Source organism: Theobroma cacao, chromosome 6, assembly GCF_000208745.1.
Source record: "Theobroma cacao cultivar B97-61/B2 chromosome 6, Criollo_cocoa_genome_V2, whole genome shotgun sequence".
Lineage (NCBI taxonomy): Eukaryota > Viridiplantae > Streptophyta > Magnoliopsida > Malvales > Malvaceae > Theobroma > Theobroma cacao.
In genome coordinates, this window is record NC_030855.1 from 21,058,651 (window position 1) to 21,075,779 (window position 17,129).

Here is a 17,129-nt window from a genome sequence, read left to right on the forward strand (position 1 = left end):
TACTATTGTTATAATATTTATAGATTTTTTACTTTAATTTAGAGTTTATATTATATTGTTATATTATTTTTATTTTATGTGATAGTTGATTTATTTGAATTAGAAATTTTGATTGTTGATTTTATATTAGCTATTTAAAAAATATAAGATAATTCTAATAATTAAATATTTTTGTACCTCATGTCAAATCAAAAATATGAATCTGGTTATTCAAAGCTTAAAAAAAAAGAAAAAATTGAAACTTTAATATAATTAAGAACTTGATTATAAAAGTTTAATTAAAAATTTTGTATCTTAAAAAGTTAGAAAAATAAAATTTTAATAATTTTTTATAATTTCAATAAAAAAATTTCATTTAAATATTTTAGTTTAGGCCATTGAACTTATTGGACCGCCCTGCTTAGATCAACTAGACAAAAAAAACTTGTATATTTGCATTATTAATACGAGGAGTAAACTGCAAGTCGTCATTTATGTCAGGGGCACTTTCTATATTACGAAAGAAGAGGGTTAGTTATGTAAATTCGTAAAATCATTTTAATATATAAATAGACGCGAAATTTCTTTGCGTACTTGTGCTTCGTATTTCCACACACAGAAAAAAGAGGAAAAAAAAAAAAGAAAAGAAAAGAAAAGAAAGGAGAAAGAAGCGAGCAGTGAGAGAGCAGCGTAGAGCCTGCTTCCGCCTCCGCCTCTGCTCCGCGTCCAGGTAATTTTCATTTTCTTCTTTCTTTATCTTCTTTAAATTTATTAGATTTTATACTTTGCTTCTTCATTTTCGTCTTCTCGTTATCTTAGAGTGAAATAGAAAATGAGAACCGAAAAGAATCGATGATTTTTTGAGTTTATTTGATAGATAGAAGGTTCTGGATCTAAATTTCGAAGAATTTTACGCTCCAAGCTTTCGATAGCCGAATTTGACGGATTTTAAAATCGCAATCCTCGAATTCGGTCCTCGTTCGAATGGGCTCTTTGTGACCTAGGTTTTTGGAGTACGGCTTTCTCTTTTCCTCTTTCTTTTTCTTTTTTAAATTTTCACTGTAAATGATAAATACTATGTTTTAAGCGCGAAAATTGTAAACTTAAAGATCAGTTATAGATATTCCCTTTATTTTGCGATTAAAAAAATCTCATTTTCATTGTGTTTCAGACGATTTTCCCTTTATTTTATGTATTCGATGAATTTTTTTTTGGTCTCTTTTGTTAATCTTTATTTTTCCATAGTAATTTAACATGCTACTTTTAATAAATTTCTTTTAGTGCTGATAACAGTATTCCCTTCCTTTTCCTTATTATCTTCAAAGTTTATACTAGTGTTTTTAATTGCTTTAATAAATCTTTGTTGATTGCTTATGGATAATTATCTGATACTAGCATTTATTCTTGTGATGGGCTTATACTATTCTGAACCAATGGGTGTACAATAGGTGTAATATAGTCATTATTAAAAGGCCAATAAATTTCATTTTTTAATCTACAATTTCTCTGTATTGGTAATTCATCATTTCTTGTGTTGTTCATTGTTGATAGTGATTAATGATAGATTTCTTTTTTTCGGGTGTGTCAAAGGAAAATATGTACTTATGATTGCATTTGACTACGTCCTGTTTCCAATTAACTTCATGTTGCTACCTTAGTGTTGAAAGGTTTTTTTTGTGGTTTTTATTTAGTATGTTGTAGGAAAGGTTGGGATACCATTAAAGAGAAATTGATTAGAAAGATGATGAAGTCATTAAAGTTGCTTTTACAGTAATTTTGATGTCAAAAAACCAGTTGACCTTGACCATCTCTAGAACCTTTATGGCAGATTTAGTTTTTGGTACAAGACAGAGCACCATGGCATGAGGATCTGTACCCTCTAGAACCTTTATGGGAGATTTAGTTTTTGGTGCAAGACAGAGCACCATGACATGAGGATCTGTACCCTAACACGCCCCACCCTTACCACTAGAGAGTTTCAATCTGTCAGAAAAAAAGTTTTATCTCTATTTCTTTGCAATGGGATGTTTCTGTTGGTTGTATGGTAATCAGGTTGAAATTTAAAATGTTAAGATCTTAAAAAAAAAATGTAAGATATGTAGTTAGGTAATGCTGAACATCTGAGTTTTCATTGTCATAGTAGATTTGTTGCAGTTTTTCATTAGGATGTCCTTGCTTTTTTGCTAACAAGTTCTGTGGTTTAGCATGTCTTTTAATTGGTCATCAACTGGAATTAAGGCATTGTTGAATGTTTGCTTAGGTGTATACCCACTATTATCAACCAGGGAGAAAATATGGAATGGGCATGGGGTAATAATTCCATATTGATCCGAACTAAACCATATGTTGAATGTTTGCTTAGGTGTATCGTACACGTGACATTTTAAGTTCTGCATGTCAACATGATCTCTCACATTGTGTTATATTTCTGATCAGAATAATACTAAAAGGCTGGGTATGAAGAAATAAAGTCTTGCTCCTTCTATAGGGAGTTGTTTTTTGTCTGCGGTATCTTATTGTTGGGAGATATATATATATGGCGGGGATGTTACCTGGGGATTCCTCACATCATTCAACATCTGAGAGCGGGCCTTCTAGAAATTCTCAAGAAAAGCAGGAGGAAGTAGGTCGTTGGTATTTTTCAAGAAAAGAAATAGAAGAAAATTCCCCATCAAGAAGGGATGGTATTGACTTGAAGAAAGAGACGTACTTACGCAAGTCCTACTGTACATTTTTACAGGATTTGGGCATGAGGCTTAAAGTGTAAGTTCATTGTTTAAATTCTGATGCAGTATTTTTCTGGTTGGATGCAACAAATGGGCTGATTTCTGCTGTTGAACTTTAATATGTTATTTATATTGGGTTCATTATTAGCCATTCTGATCATGATGAGCATCATTTATAACTGGGAAATAGAAAGTTAATGTGATTTTGTGCATGTTTTAATCATCTGTCTGTGTGCGTGAATGTCTGTTGTCATACGTATGATCAATTTATGTATATAGTTTCTCCACTAAATTTATAGCTTGAGAAAGGGAAGTAAATTTTAATATTTCTTTTAGGTAGAAAGTTTTAAAAATTGTGTACTTAACATGGTTATATCTCAATGTTCAAAAGACTGAGATGTTATTTACTGTAATGCCTATAATTGTTTCAGTGCTGGTATCTGCATGGAAAGTGGAACTTGAAATCTCTTTATCACAGTTTTGCAACAGAAAGAAATGATCTATATGATAGCTTTATGCTTTTAAAATATGCATATCTGGCATTCTTCTGTCATAGCTACTATATCATTTTAGGCAACATTGCCTGGTTTAGAGAGGATGCCTTTTGAGAAGCTATCTTTGGATTTCTATTGCCTGCTGCAGTGAAATAATCTTGACAAATAGTTGTTTGGAAGCAGACTGATGCAGGAGGTGGTCTTGTTTGTGCACATCGGCACATGTGTGTGTCTGTCTGTCAGTCTGCCATTCTTTGCCTTCTTTGTATTCACTTGCTTTATCGCTAGCAAGAGCTACTCATGCTCATAAACGTGTGAACGTGTTGTTTGTGCGCGTGCATGTATGTGTGGTGTGTGTTTGTGAATATCTATCATTCTTTGTCTGGTTTTGGCTTTATATTTCTGGAAAAGGTGTTCTCATAAACAAAAATGGTTGTTAGTTGAGCAGGGCATTTCATGTCTGAATAGGTCTAATCTATCAACAGTTGATCGAACCCTGAGAGCATACTGATGTAATTATTTTTGTTCTTTTACTGTTAATAATCTCATGGGTGAAAGGAGTTGTTTTGACATTTAGTTGTCTGATATTACTATGTTGTGTTCTCACAAAGATCTCCACTTCTGATATTACATGTATTGATAAACACGTGGATATTTATTGGCTCAGATTGAATGAACTTGACTGAATTTCTTACCTGATACAGGCCCCAAGTAACAATAGCCACAGCAATAATTTTTTGTCACCGGTTCTTCATTCGACAATCACATGCAAAGAATGATAGAAGGGTGAGTTGTTATTCTCATTTTTCTGGTGAATTTGTTGTTAAAATTTGGTTGGCCTTCTTTATTTCAGGTAAATCTGTTTACTCTAAACATTTCCTTTTAGAAATCCAAGCAGTCTCTATATTTTGAATCCATTTCATTATGAAGTTTTATCCATTTTGCATTTTGTTTTTGATGACATAGTGTTGGTATACCTGCTAGATTGATTGAGGGGTGAAACTGTGAAAAGTGTTATGATAGAAGCTGTAAACGTAATTTTTTTGTTAACTTTACTTACGATTGTATTTCTGATGGAGAATTTTCTTGTAAGAAAGAGCGTTGAGTAGAAAACATTTGTATCTTCTTGTGCTTAACTTCATTTGTTTGCTCAACAGACCATTGCTACTGTGTGCATGTTCCTTGCTGGGAAGGTTGAAGAGACGCCTCGCCCATTAAAGGATGTTATTCTTGTTTCCTATGAGATAATACACAAAAAGGATCCTGCTGCAGCCCAGAGGATCAAACAGAAGGTGTTCTTTTAATTAATGGTGTTTTTGCCAGTTTATTTGTATTCCACTTTCTGATGCTTGAGTTGCCACTTTTCCTCCATGTCATATCTCTTGCTCCCTGACATTTGCTATTTATTTCTAACCTAACTCTCACTTGCCATTCCATTTGTGCAGTCTTTCTCATTTCCTTTGCTCCCCTGTTTATTTATTTATCTTTTTCACTCCTTTTCGTATTCCTCGGGCATATAAGACTGACCCCACTAGTTATATTTTCTTCTTATAAAAGTGAACAAGCTACAATCCCATGTATGGTTCAGTGTGAGGATTTTACCTTTGAGATATTAGTTCACACATAACAATTGTCCAATCTGTTGATTATTGGGTGAAATATTGCCAATGTGTGTAAAATACTTGGCAGAGACATAACTTGTCAGTATTTTGGCGTGTTTGCTTTCCTTCTGTCAGAATTTATTCTTCTGTCCCTCTTGAACTCAAAATTCTTGCTCAGAATCCACTTTTTTCCTCCAACAGCTGTGTCCTTGGTAAAATATCTCCCTGCTACCTCACTTTTTTTTTAAATTATTTTTAAAATATAACATTTCTTATTACTTAGTTATTATTGTTATTTTTAAATTTTTATTTGCATAATTTTAGTTATTATTGTTACTCATTAGTGTATATATGTGTTGCAGGAAGTGTATGAGCAACAAAAGGAGCTAATTTTACTTGGGGAGAGGCTTGTACTTGCCACTTTGGGTTTTGACCTCAATGTTCATCACCCATATAAGCCTCTTGTTGAAGCAATAAAGAAATTCAAGGTTGCACAGAATGCTCTTGCTCAAGTTGCATGGAATTTTGTTAATGATGGGTATGTGTAAGCGGTGTTTCTTCAAGTTTTTAATATGATCTCTTCCTTCTGTTCTCTTTTGACACACTGCAAAGCGGCTTGCAGGCTGAGGACGTCGCTCTGCCTGCAATTTAAGCCCCATCATATAGCAGCAGGTGCCATTTTCCTTGCTGCCAAGTTCCTCAAAGTGAAGCTTCCATCGGATGGTGAGAAAGTCTGGTGGCAAGAATTTGATGTCACCCCACGCCAGTTGGAGGGTAGGTGTCCTCTTCATTACTTTGTAATAAAGATTTTGTGGATACGATTGGACAGTTAAATGGCTTCCTGACACTGATATTGCTTGTGGTTGCTTGCTTATAGCATTTGTCAAATGTTGCTTCTCTTAAAATTGACTGACCAAATACAGGATTATAATTATCTGTTTGATGTAATTCCTTTGGTTTTGGTGGGCAGTCTGCTTATTGCCATGTTGAGTGAAATGCCCTGGATGTTACTCTGATAGCTTTGATGTCCTTTTGTGTCTTTTTTCATGTGGCTTTAGTTGGCTATTTTACTTAGTCACTGGTGTTTTTTTATCTTGCAGAGGTTAGCAATCAAATGCTGGAACTTTATGAGCAAAACAGAGTACCCCCATCTCAGGGTAGTGAAGTAGAAGGAAGTGCTGGTGGTGGAACATCTCATCGAGCCCCAGCAAAACATCCTTCTGGAAGTGAGGACAAACAAATATCATCACGGTCAGCTGCTGACCACTCATCTGCAGACAATCATGGGGTGCCATCAAGAACTGCACAAAATCAAAGTAATGATAATGGGAGTGGGGAGATGGGCAGCGTTATTACTGATCACAAGATGGATATGGAAACAAAGGATAATCAGCATCCTGAGCAATTGCCCCAGAAGGAGAACATGAGGGAAGTTTCAAATAAATCTAGGTCTGGAATGGAGCGAACTGGGGGAGAAGACCATGAAAGAACTGGTGGAAGAAATGAAATTGCAGAAACAGGTGAGTGGAGAGATGATGGAGCATCACGTAAGGCTAGCAGTGTGGTTGGGCGGAACTTGGACATGAGGGAAGGCCCCGTCGGCCAGTCCCCCAAAGAAGCTATTAAAATTGACAAAGATAAGCTGAAGGCTGCACTTGAGAAAAGGAGGAAGTCTCGTGGGGAAACAATGAAGAAAAAGGATGTAATGGATGAAGATGATCTCATTGAGAGGGAGCTAGAGGATGGGGTTGAATTGGCTGTCGAAGATGAGAAAATCAAGCGAGAACGCAGGCAGACCTGGTCTAGGAATGAGAATCTGGATCATGGAAAAGACCATGGGGAAATGGGAGAAGGGAACCACTTTGTTACAAAGGGGCAGTCATCTAGGGGATTTGAAGCAGAGGCTGCTGAAGAAGGAGAAATGCTGGATGATGCTTCTCCCATGGTGAACAGCCGAAAGAGAAAAGGTGGAAGCCCACCGGACAGACAGTTGGAAGGGAAGAAGCGGCACGAGTATATGTCAAGTTACAACCATGACAGCATAGAAGATGGGCAAAAGATGGGTCGGAGTAGTTATGCAGATAAAGAGCATAGAAGGCATGCACACGAGAATCATTTGTGAGGCAGTAACACGGTACCGTACGGGAGAGTGGGCGTGCATGATCTATCATATGAGCTTAGGGACACTAATGTCTGACCGTTGCTATTGATATTTGAACTTTGGTCACATAAATGGTCAGAATGATCCTTGGGAACTGAAACATTGCTGAAATGTACTTAAATTAGTTTGATTTTGATTGCCTAGTATGGCGCATATCTTGGCTGTAACAGAATGTTAGAATGAGGATACATCAGTGGCCACAATGGCAGGGGCATCAAGAGAAAGTAAAAGAGGCAGTTAATTTATTTAGTTCATATATAAAAAAAAAAAAAAATTGAGCGTAGACAATTTCTACTATATCTCTTCGTACTTGGTCCCCCAGCTCACATTCCTGCCTCCCCATTTTGTTTTCCTGGTCGGATATAAGATGAGTTATTTGGTCGCAATTGGAACTCCCGAAGATGCCCAGGCTAATTGTTATATCGTGTTTAACTTGGGTTGGATCACTGATTCCCTGGAATGACTGCTACCTGCCGATATACCTGTACATGATGTTGATCAACCCACGAAATTATGCATAAACTTTGGAACGGCTCTTTATCTTTCTGACTTGTCTGTTTGCACTTGGACTTGGTTTTCTTTTTATTGAGTTGTGATTTGTGAAGGCGTTCATCTAAAGTAGCAATCAAATCCATAGGATGTAAATTGCCTTTGGTTGGGGATACAACTAGCAAATGATTCAGGCACTTATACCTGCTATGCTATATTAAAATTGATTCCCGATTGGGACTGTGGCAATCTGCAACTGAGACTCAAATGCTTGCCACGGGGCCAATTCTTTTTGTTTTGAAATTGGTATTATTATTATTATTATTATTATTATTATTATTTGTAATTAAAAATAAGAAATTTTTTTGTTTCTTAGATGAATAAGATATTAATAAAAAAATATAATTCCAAATAGAACAAAATAAAGTTTTGAATAATTGAAAAAAGATTATAATAAAATTTATTAAATATATTAAGGTTTCGAATAATTAAAAGAATTTAGAACATATGTTATAAAGCAATTAATAGTTTTATATGAAGGGATTTGAATTCAAATTTTCAAATGAAATAGACTGATCATCAAATAAAAAATCAAGTAATTCATATTTTTCTAGTGAAAAATGAAGTCAGGGACAGTTTATATGCCAAGGACTAGAGCATATATAGCAATTTCCATGGTTATTAAACTAAATAAAAATGGCTGCAATGCGAATGAAGTTGTGTCAGTGATGTTAGTGACGCGTGTAGAGATATCACAACAGTAGCTCGTGTAGAGCACAGGACCAGAGGACAAAGTCTCTTTATCCAAACTTTTGAGAAGATAGATATAGAGGGAATCTGAAGCTCACAACCAAACCCCCTTAACCAATCGCAACCATCCAACTCAGCCTTCTTACTCTCTGCATCTTATCCTTCCTCCCACCACGAGTCTCTCCCTCCCAGAATCTAAAACCCATCCCTCCCTCCCTCCTCCTCTCTCTCCTTTCAAATCTCCCTCTTCATCATCAAAGCAAAAGAGGAACCCCAGAAATATAGAAGCCCAAGATGTCTCTTACAATCCCAACTAATCTCTCAAAACCGCTTTTGAAGCCAAAGCTAAACTCCCAGGTTACCCCCAAAGTTTCAAGATCGTTGGTGGTGTGCTCAAGCACTCCATCCTCAGACAAGAGTTCGACATCACCCTCGGCTTCGCCGCTCCAAGCCTTCTCAGCTGCTCTTGCTCTTTCTTCCATTCTTCTTTCAGCTCCACAGCCTGCTGTAGCTGACATTTCAGGGCTCACCCCATGCAAGGAGTCCAAGCAGTTCGCCAAACGTGAAAAGCAGCAGATCAAGAAGCTCGAGTCATCGTTGAATCTTTACGCCCCTGACAGCGCTCCAGCTCTGGCTATCAAAGCAACCATCGAGAAAACCAAGAGAAGGTTCGACAACTATGGGAAATACGGGCTGCTTTGTGGCTCTGATGGGTTGCCTCATTTGATAGTGAACGGTGACCAGAGGCACTGGGGTGAGTTCATCACACCAGGCCTTTTGTTCTTGTACATCGCTGGATGGATCGGGTGGGTTGGAAGAAGCTACCTCATTGCTATAAGGGATGACAAGAAGCCAGCCATGAAGGAGATCATCATCGATGTGCCTTTGGCTAGCAGTCTGCTCTTTAGAGGCTTCATCTGGCCTGTCGCAGCCTACAGAGACCTTGTCAATGGTGACCTGATTGCCAAGGACGTGTAATCTCCTCAGGTCTGCCTATCTTCTCTCTCATTAAAATTTTCAAATTTAATTATTTATGTCGCATTACTTTATCATGAATCCTCAGCAATAACTTTTTTTTTTTGTTAACAACAATACATAATATTGTAGTAATTAACTTGTGATACATGTTGTCTTGAAATTCATGAGATAGAACGAAAGGGAATTGTAAAATCAGAAAATTTGCCTTGATTATTTGTTGTATTACCAAGGTATCAATGTTTCTATGTTTTTATTATTAAGATTGGAGCATTCCGATGTCTGATAGTAGTTTATAGTAACTAATTGGGTGTATTAATTTGGTTTCTATTGTACTGTTTTTGGGCACAGAGATTGAATGGAACGAACACTGGGATGGTACGGAAGACGGTGTGCTTTAGACTGAATATTGTTTGTGGAAGAGAGGCATCTTGGGAAATTTCTTGTACTTAAAATGTAAATTTTTTTCTTACTCGAGTGAATGCAATGCTAGTGTTAAACATTTGGAGCTCATCAGCTTTCCATTTCAATCTTTTGTTATCCAAAGTCATGTGACTATATGTTATATAAATATCTCCTTGTAAACAGCAATCTTAGAATTCTGTGTGCTCTTGTACTATCAGTTTAGATGTGGAGCATAAAATAGACATAATGTGGCAAATGTAGTTAGCAATAAGTAGCCTCTATCACTTCGTTATGGCACAAACCAAGTCAACAGACTGATAGAGGGCCAGGAACTTGCTCTGAACCCTAAATTTTAAAACCTAAATCATCAAAAGTTTAAAAAGCTTCTGAGGTAATCTACTTCGATATGGTTGTGAAGGAGAAGTTAAGGCCGCATCCTTTCAAATATCTTTGAAATTCTTCTGATGTAAAGAAATGCGGGACTTGTCTTTTCGTTGGTATTGAACTTTGTCTACGTGGGAAATTTTACTTTCTTCCATGCCAATGTTCTGTAAACACGGAGAGGCGATTTCCCCTTCAAGCTCATGCATTCCAGGGCCATTGAGTCCAGGCAAGTCCATTCATAACATTGGCATTCTTCTCAATTTACATACAATTTATAAAACTACATATATATAACTGGTGAAGATTATTATATACGTAGGTACAATTAGTTGATTAATTAAAGGTAATATAAAGCCAATCCATTAGCAGCGAGGGCACCTGTCTTCTTTGCATTTGCAAATGTAATTGGCAAACCTGGATCTCGTCGTTAGCCCATCTTACTAGCCACTGCCCGCTGGTCTTGAGCCCTCTATGTTGGACCTTGACCTGACCTAAGTTGAAAACATGCAATTTACTGTTATTTTCTTTTCGGTTCAGGTATATTGGACTACATACAAACCATGTTTGGGCCTTGATCATTCCAATAAATTCTTGAATTTTAGTCTTCCTAAAGCTAAGTGCATCCATGGGACTAAAATCCATATCAAACTAGTGATCTAAGTCTAATCACTGACCTAATAATTTTTTGAATCTAAATCATGTGACATTCAAAAACTTAAACTCAAGTTATTAATAATGATGAATTGGGATTGTTATATAAATTTTAACAATCATATTTATATCAGATGTGAGATATTACAATAATAGTGAATGTAACTCTATTTTAGATTAAATGGACTGAAAACAGAAAAAGTGAGTTCAAATAAAATAAAAACACAAGCTCAAATTGGTTGGTTTAATGGAATCTAAATTCCAGCCTTGAAGTGGATGAAAAATGTCCTTTTCCTAGAGTTGACTTGAAGACATTGGGTAAATCACGGAGCATAAGTTATCTCTTGAATTCAAGTTAAAAATCACCTTCTTCGTGTTTAGACTTTAGAGTCCAAAAGATAAAATGCGGGTTTGTGGGTTAATTAGCCTGTCTACATCATAGCCAAGGGACATAATGAGAGGGATTTGACTTGTAGAAGTCCGTAATGGTGAGTGCATCCACCAACCCCAAGCTTTCGAGGGGGTAGAGGAGAGGAGGGAGCAATCCTCATTCCTCATTCCAAATGCACCTGCCACTTCACTGTTGGTAACCCTAATGGGGAGCAAAAAGGAACGGGCACAGGTATGATTTGGGTCTGGTAAATTTGTCAACATTTTTTAGCTCATGGTAATTTCTTTTCTTTGGAAAGGTTAGATCGATGAGTGTAAACATTTGACAAGTTTACTGCAAGCTTGGCAGTTTTTTCTCCCAAATTTTGATCCTTTGTTTCATGACCAATCACTTTTCTTGCTTTTGTTTCAACATTAACGGTAAGGACATTGATCTTTTGATAGTATTGGCTTTGACTAATGAATCAATTATCACATATCCACAGCAGCATTTAGTCTCACTCTCACCCAAAGATATTGTTTTTTTTTTAAAAAAAAAAAAGGCAAGGAAATCTAGTGCTAATTAGGCTACCTAAGACCTACTGAAAATGAACTGATTTTTCATGTTCCATGGCTGTTCTACTCTTTTAGTCCAAGTCAATATCATTTCTTCACATGATCCTTGATTGAACCAATAAGAAAAGATGGTCAGACACATACAGCTTAACAGCTCCGCTTAGAATAAAGCTACCTATCTTTGAAACTATAGGAAGTGGTTTTCTATTGAGGAGATCCAAATCCAATGTGCTTCTGTTTTCCTCCCACCTTAACTGTAAACAACTGGGAAAATATTCATGATTTTTTACCATTTTCAGTCTATAGGATAGACCGGATATAGACATGATTGGTTCAGGTTGGCCTTTCTGTAGAGTCCCATGCTGCATTATTTGACAGCACCCACATATGCAACACTTATTTTCTCCAAACCCAACATGTTATTTAATTGATTGGATGGAAGGAAATTAAAGTAGGCAAGCAGTCTACTCTACTACATAAGAGGGAGTGCATGCTAGCCACATTAACCACCATAAACTGCTGACCTTTTGGTGAGATAGCTTCCATGAGCTCAATAAGATCTCATCATTACGGGTTTGATTATTGGGGAACCGAAAGAATTAATGTCACAAAAAGGACGCCTAGCTTGATGCTAAGGAGTCTTCAACCAACTGAATCATGATGAATCACATATGCCAGCTGCTCCACAAGGGTTTCAAGGTGTTAATGTCTCTCTATGGTAAGAGAGCGATTTCCAACGTCTATTCAAAACGTTTTCTCCAAAAGTTTTCAACAAATGAACGTGAAAACAGCGCCAAAATTGTCTTCTTTTGAATAGCTTGCTAGACTTTTCTTACGTACCGCCCGGCATACCTAAGTTTTCAAGTCCTTGGGTATTCTGTTGAAATTTTGAACTTTAATAAAAGTTGCAATAAAATTTCCATTAGCTCAAGCAATGGAATCCTTCAATTCCATTTTTTTCTTTCTCCCTTCTTTTTTGAGTTGAAAAATTCAGTTAAATAATGTCACAAATTAACCAGATAAATTAGGTGAATCCAAAGCTACCCCATTAGCCAAGGCAAAGAAGAGTAGATGAGAAAATTTATCAAATATTGATGGTGTTGACGTGCTCTATGTGGTAGGTAAACAAACACCGCAAAGTATTATGCCAATGCTGAAAAATACAACCAGTCATCACATCAATTAGATAGAATGGAGAAATTCATGCACCAGCCTCAGTCCATTTATATAAAGTACTATTATAAATTACTCACTATATATATATATATAAAGTTAAATTATATATGTACATTATAGTTAATGACGAAGACCCTTTTCAAACCAAAGTAAGCTAAATGACCTTGAACCACCACTCTAGCCGCCACAGCGCCACCGCTGCTGCCACCACCTCTCTTTTTCTCTACTCAAATCGCTGTATATAAAGGGATTATATTAAGAGGGAATTTAAGCATAGGGTGACAAAAATTTAGCCTAGATATGATTAAGCTAGCATGACCACATGGACTCTCCCAAGCTAGCATGGTCCACTACCATATCCACGTCAAACATGGGCTTGGCTTGTGAACCCATGAGCTTAGAAGAGGGTGACCCGCTATTACTTGGGCTTGCTGGGCCAAAACCATGATGTGAAAAGGATGCGGTCTGCCTCACCCGGAGGTGCACCACCTCTGCCTGTGCCAGCGCCAGTTGGGTTTGAAGGGCGTCTATCTGCTGCTGTAGCGATGATATGGCTCCGACACACCCGTAAACGGGATCACGGACCCTGGCGTTGGCCTCATAGACCATGCTACTAACCGCGTCGCCCCGCTGGTGCACTGGCAACTCCTGCAAGCTCAGCTAAATTTTGTCAGATATGCAGGGCCCAAAAGGGAGGGAAAAGAGCAGTAGTCATCGGGCGGAAGTTAAGGCCCATGGGCCTGAAACCGAAACTAGTATGAGGTCTGGGTGACATCATCTTAATGTCTCTTGCCTCGCGTCATTTTCTATGTTTTAGTATTAAATTGAATTTGCCAACAGTCCAATAGTAGTATTCAGCACAAAAAGGTGTTTTCTTTTACTTTTTTATTTTTACTGGGTGATTCCAGGGCGCCAACTTCTGATTCGTATGTTACTTGGTGGCCTCTCCATGTTGGCACCGAGCTTGCTTTTGGGGCAATAGATTTAGGTGCCTCAATTCTTTAGTTATATTTTAATACGAATGGGATCTCTTGGGTGAAAAGACTATTTTATCCCTACTTGGGGGTATACCTATATATATTCAATCGAAAACAGAGGTGGTCAAAGAGATATTTGCTTGTAATTTTCGTTAGAAAAGCAACTAGGAGACATCTTCACGTGATCCCCAAACAGCCCTCAGAAATTCAAGCAGAAATGAGAAAAGCAAACTCATTCTAAATGTTCTTAATTAAATACACTTGTTTTTACCAATCTCAAACGCTCTTGACAAAGCATAACACGTGTTTCGAGTAATCAAATAGCTAAATAAGTGATTTTCAGCTCATTAATCTTTGACAGTTTGAAATCTAGCTAGGTCCTAGCTAGAGAAGTTCGAAAAGAAAAGAATGCAGCAAGTTCTTGGCATTACCTGGAGGTTCTCTAGGGACGGGTAGTGTTGACAAATTTGGGTTTCGTCTTAAACAAAAGATACCATCTACTTAGAAATGAAGTAAACAACTGACTGGGCTAATCTTTGTACCAAAAATTGAGACTTAACAGGGAAATTAATAACTGCATATGTTTGCCCCTCTAAATTCTAGACATCACCAGAATTGCTTTCGCTAATTAGTGCCAGCCTCATTCCCCTAAGGAAGGAATAGGAAAAAAAAGAACAAAAAGATTTATTTTTCACCAAAACCCTTTAATTAGGAATTAATTTCTCTCAGAAGCACTTCAATAACAATGACTATTTTAATCTGCTCAATTCTGCTATATTAGTGTCAAGTAATAAAGTTAATTAAGTCATAGCTGCGGGCAAGCTTCAAGGCAGAGTCTTCAAGTACTATAGGAACGTAGAATGAAATAAATTTCCCATGGTTTAGAGAATTAATCTTAGTCAAATTAAAGCTTGAGAATCAAAGAAGTCATTTTTCTAAGCAAGAAGGAGCTCCCAAAGCTCACCCAAGTGTTTAGGTGAGAAAAAAACTTAGTAGTAATTTATAAGTACTAAGTGGTAGTAGAAACCTGTAGCATCTTGTTGACATTGCTAGCCCCAAACACCTTGTGCACGTTCGCAAACTTCTGGGGCTCATCAGCAGGGAAATAAGGAGCAAAAACACAGTCTTGGGCACACCTTCTCCTAAGAAGTTTGCATGCTGCACATGGTGACGCTGCGCCCTGCTTCCTGCCACTCTCCTTCATGGTTGCCACGTGTTTATAGCTAGGGATACACTCACTAATCTTAATACTGTCAATGAAAAAAAAAGTTCACCCCTACTTTAATTCGTTTATCTTTTTTTTTTTTTGTTTTTTCTTGGTGATTAGTAGAAGCTGAAGGGCAAAAGAAAGAGAAAGCTGGTGAAGAAGAGAGAAGGGAAGAAGAAGAAGAAAAAGAAGAAGAAGAAGAAAAGTAGCCAAAGAGAGAAAGATTGATGGTGAAAAGAGAGTAGGGGAGGGAGGGCTTGAGGGTAGGAAGTGGTGGTATTTAATAAGCAAAAAGGTCAGTACATCTGAGATGGACCCCATTTAAGAAAACCCTTTAGATTTTGGTAGACAAAAGACATCTCCCATGACATGACAACCTTTGGCTTCATTTTTCCAAATCTTTTATACATTTCTATAAACTTTTCTATATAATTATATTATATTCTTTTCTTATAGATAAAATGTATTCAGGATAGTATAAAAAAACACTCTAAAGTAATCCTCTCAAAACAAGATTATTAAATTTTGGATTATGCAATGAGATTTAAATGTATCCATTTGAAAGTTGTTATAAATTAAAGAGTAAATGGTATTTTTCATCAAACAATGACTATGATAATATTGAGGAAAATAGGGATATGATTTTTGGTCTTTTTCTTAATAGGATTTGCATAGAATGGGTTTAGCTCATTTGGTGGGTCCCTAAAATTTCATTCCATGTTAACCCTCTCTTTTAAGTAGTGTGAAAATGATGCATGTGCATGCCTAGGAGCATATGCTAATTAATGAATATTTTCAACATTAATCATGATACTAGAGTTTGGCCAACAAAAAACAAATATTTATATATATTTTATGGATCCAATGCATGTTTAGAAAATTCTCACTTCTTTTTTCCATCTTCTTTTTCTAAGCTTGTGTGAAACTATGGACTGGTTAGTCAAATGGGATATACTGAAGTGAGAATATATACTAAGATTTATTTTGTTTCATGAAGACGTAGATTTTTGAAACAAGAGATTTGCACTCCTAATTATTTAAGCAAATAATGCAAGTTATCTTGTACCAAAAGAAACAGCAGTGAGAGAGAAGAAAAAGTTATTGGAAAGCAAAATACTTTGACACATTCACTATCTTAGAAAAGTTGGGAAAGGGCAAAATTATGATGCTAGAATTTCCCGATTAATTAATTCAGATAAAAATAAAAAACATAGGATTGCTGATTGCATGCTGCAGCTGCACTAACAGATAAAATAATACTAATAATGAAAGAGCAATTTGCAATGACATGTTGGGAAATGCCTTTAATTTAATCAAAAGCAGCACCTTCTTTTGGTCACAGAGGAAGTTTTGTTAGTTATACAGTGCTTTACTTTTTTATTTATATATATATATATACATAACAGTTAATAAACATGATGCATTGGCCTGTCAACTTAATGATGATATGATGAGATTAATTTAGTAATGAAATACAAATTTAATTAGAGGTTGTTTAAGAAAATTATTCTCACCTGTTTCTCAATCGTTCTATATATTGCTTTAAAAATAGTAACCCGATTTAGTGCAAACATGCGTACGTCCAGGTTATATTCCCACGAGCCAATAATTTCAAGACATAAATAAAAGTAGAGAGTCAATAATTCCGGCTTCAGAGGATACAATATTTTTTTGACTTTTTTATAAGCATATATATGGAACTTTCTTCTTTTTTCTGAAACCTACGGCCTTATCTAGCTCATACATGATAATTTTACCTTTTGACTACATGTCATATAAGCAGCTATTTTGGCCTGCAAAAGTAGAAGCAAAATGTTTGGCATTCGAATTTAAAATTTTCACAAAAATTATATTTTTTTTGACATTCAACTTTTCTATTCAGTTCAATATTTCCCTTGATTTCATTTATTCTTATTTTTACTGGATCAAATTTTTTTTATTTTATTTATTTTTCATCAAAATTTATATTAATATTTTAATATAAAAGATTGAAACAATCTACTTATTTTTGAATTTTTGAAAAAAAAAAAATTGTTATGTAATTTAATTTTGGAGAATTTTTATAACTTAAAAATACAAGGGCGGGCATATCGGCATCTAGAATGCAGCCTTTTTATCTTTCCGTACGTCCTTACTTTTAAATTTGCCGTTTCAGCTCTAAGTTGCAAGTGCATTAGTGAACAGGCAAAGTAGGAATTGCAATTGATGA

At 36.1% G+C, this 17,129-nt stretch overlaps 3 protein-coding genes across 4 annotated transcripts; 2 read left to right on the top strand and 1 right to left on the bottom strand.

The window, feature by feature from the left end:
• On the top strand, positions 558-7,223 carry LOC18596363 (cyclin-T1-4). Its single transcript, XM_007024786.2, has 7 exons — positions 558-709; positions 2,416-2,742; positions 3,904-3,985; positions 4,357-4,491; positions 5,163-5,338; positions 5,423-5,574; positions 5,901-7,223. The coding sequence occupies exons 2-7, from the start codon at positions 2,516-2,518 to the stop codon at positions 6,920-6,922; spliced, it is 1,794 nt and encodes a 597-aa protein (XP_007024848.2). The 5' UTR covers positions 558-709; positions 2,416-2,515; the 3' UTR covers positions 6,923-7,223.
• LOC18596364 (photosystem I reaction center subunit III, chloroplastic) lies at positions 8,391-9,797 on the top strand. Its single transcript, XM_007024787.2, has 2 exons — positions 8,391-9,187; positions 9,527-9,797. Exon 1 carries the CDS (start codon positions 8,495-8,497, stop codon positions 9,176-9,178), a length of 684 nt encoding a protein of 227 aa, XP_007024849.1. The 5' UTR covers positions 8,391-8,494; the 3' UTR covers positions 9,179-9,187; positions 9,527-9,797.
• On the bottom strand, positions 12,761-15,114 carry LOC18596365 (LOB domain-containing protein 4). Of its 2 annotated transcripts, XM_007024789.2 has the most exons (3): positions 14,741-15,114; positions 13,211-13,384; positions 12,761-12,971 (listed from the first exon to the last, which is right to left on the bottom strand). In XM_007024789.2, exons 1-3 carry the CDS (start codon positions 14,915-14,917, stop codon positions 12,960-12,962), a joined length of 363 nt encoding a protein of 120 aa, XP_007024851.1. In that variant the 5' UTR covers positions 14,918-15,114; the 3' UTR covers positions 12,761-12,959. The 2 variants fall into 2 exon arrangements, with proteins under 2 accessions (XP_007024851.1, XP_007024850.1); XM_007024788.2 differs by having other exon boundaries at positions 12,761-13,384.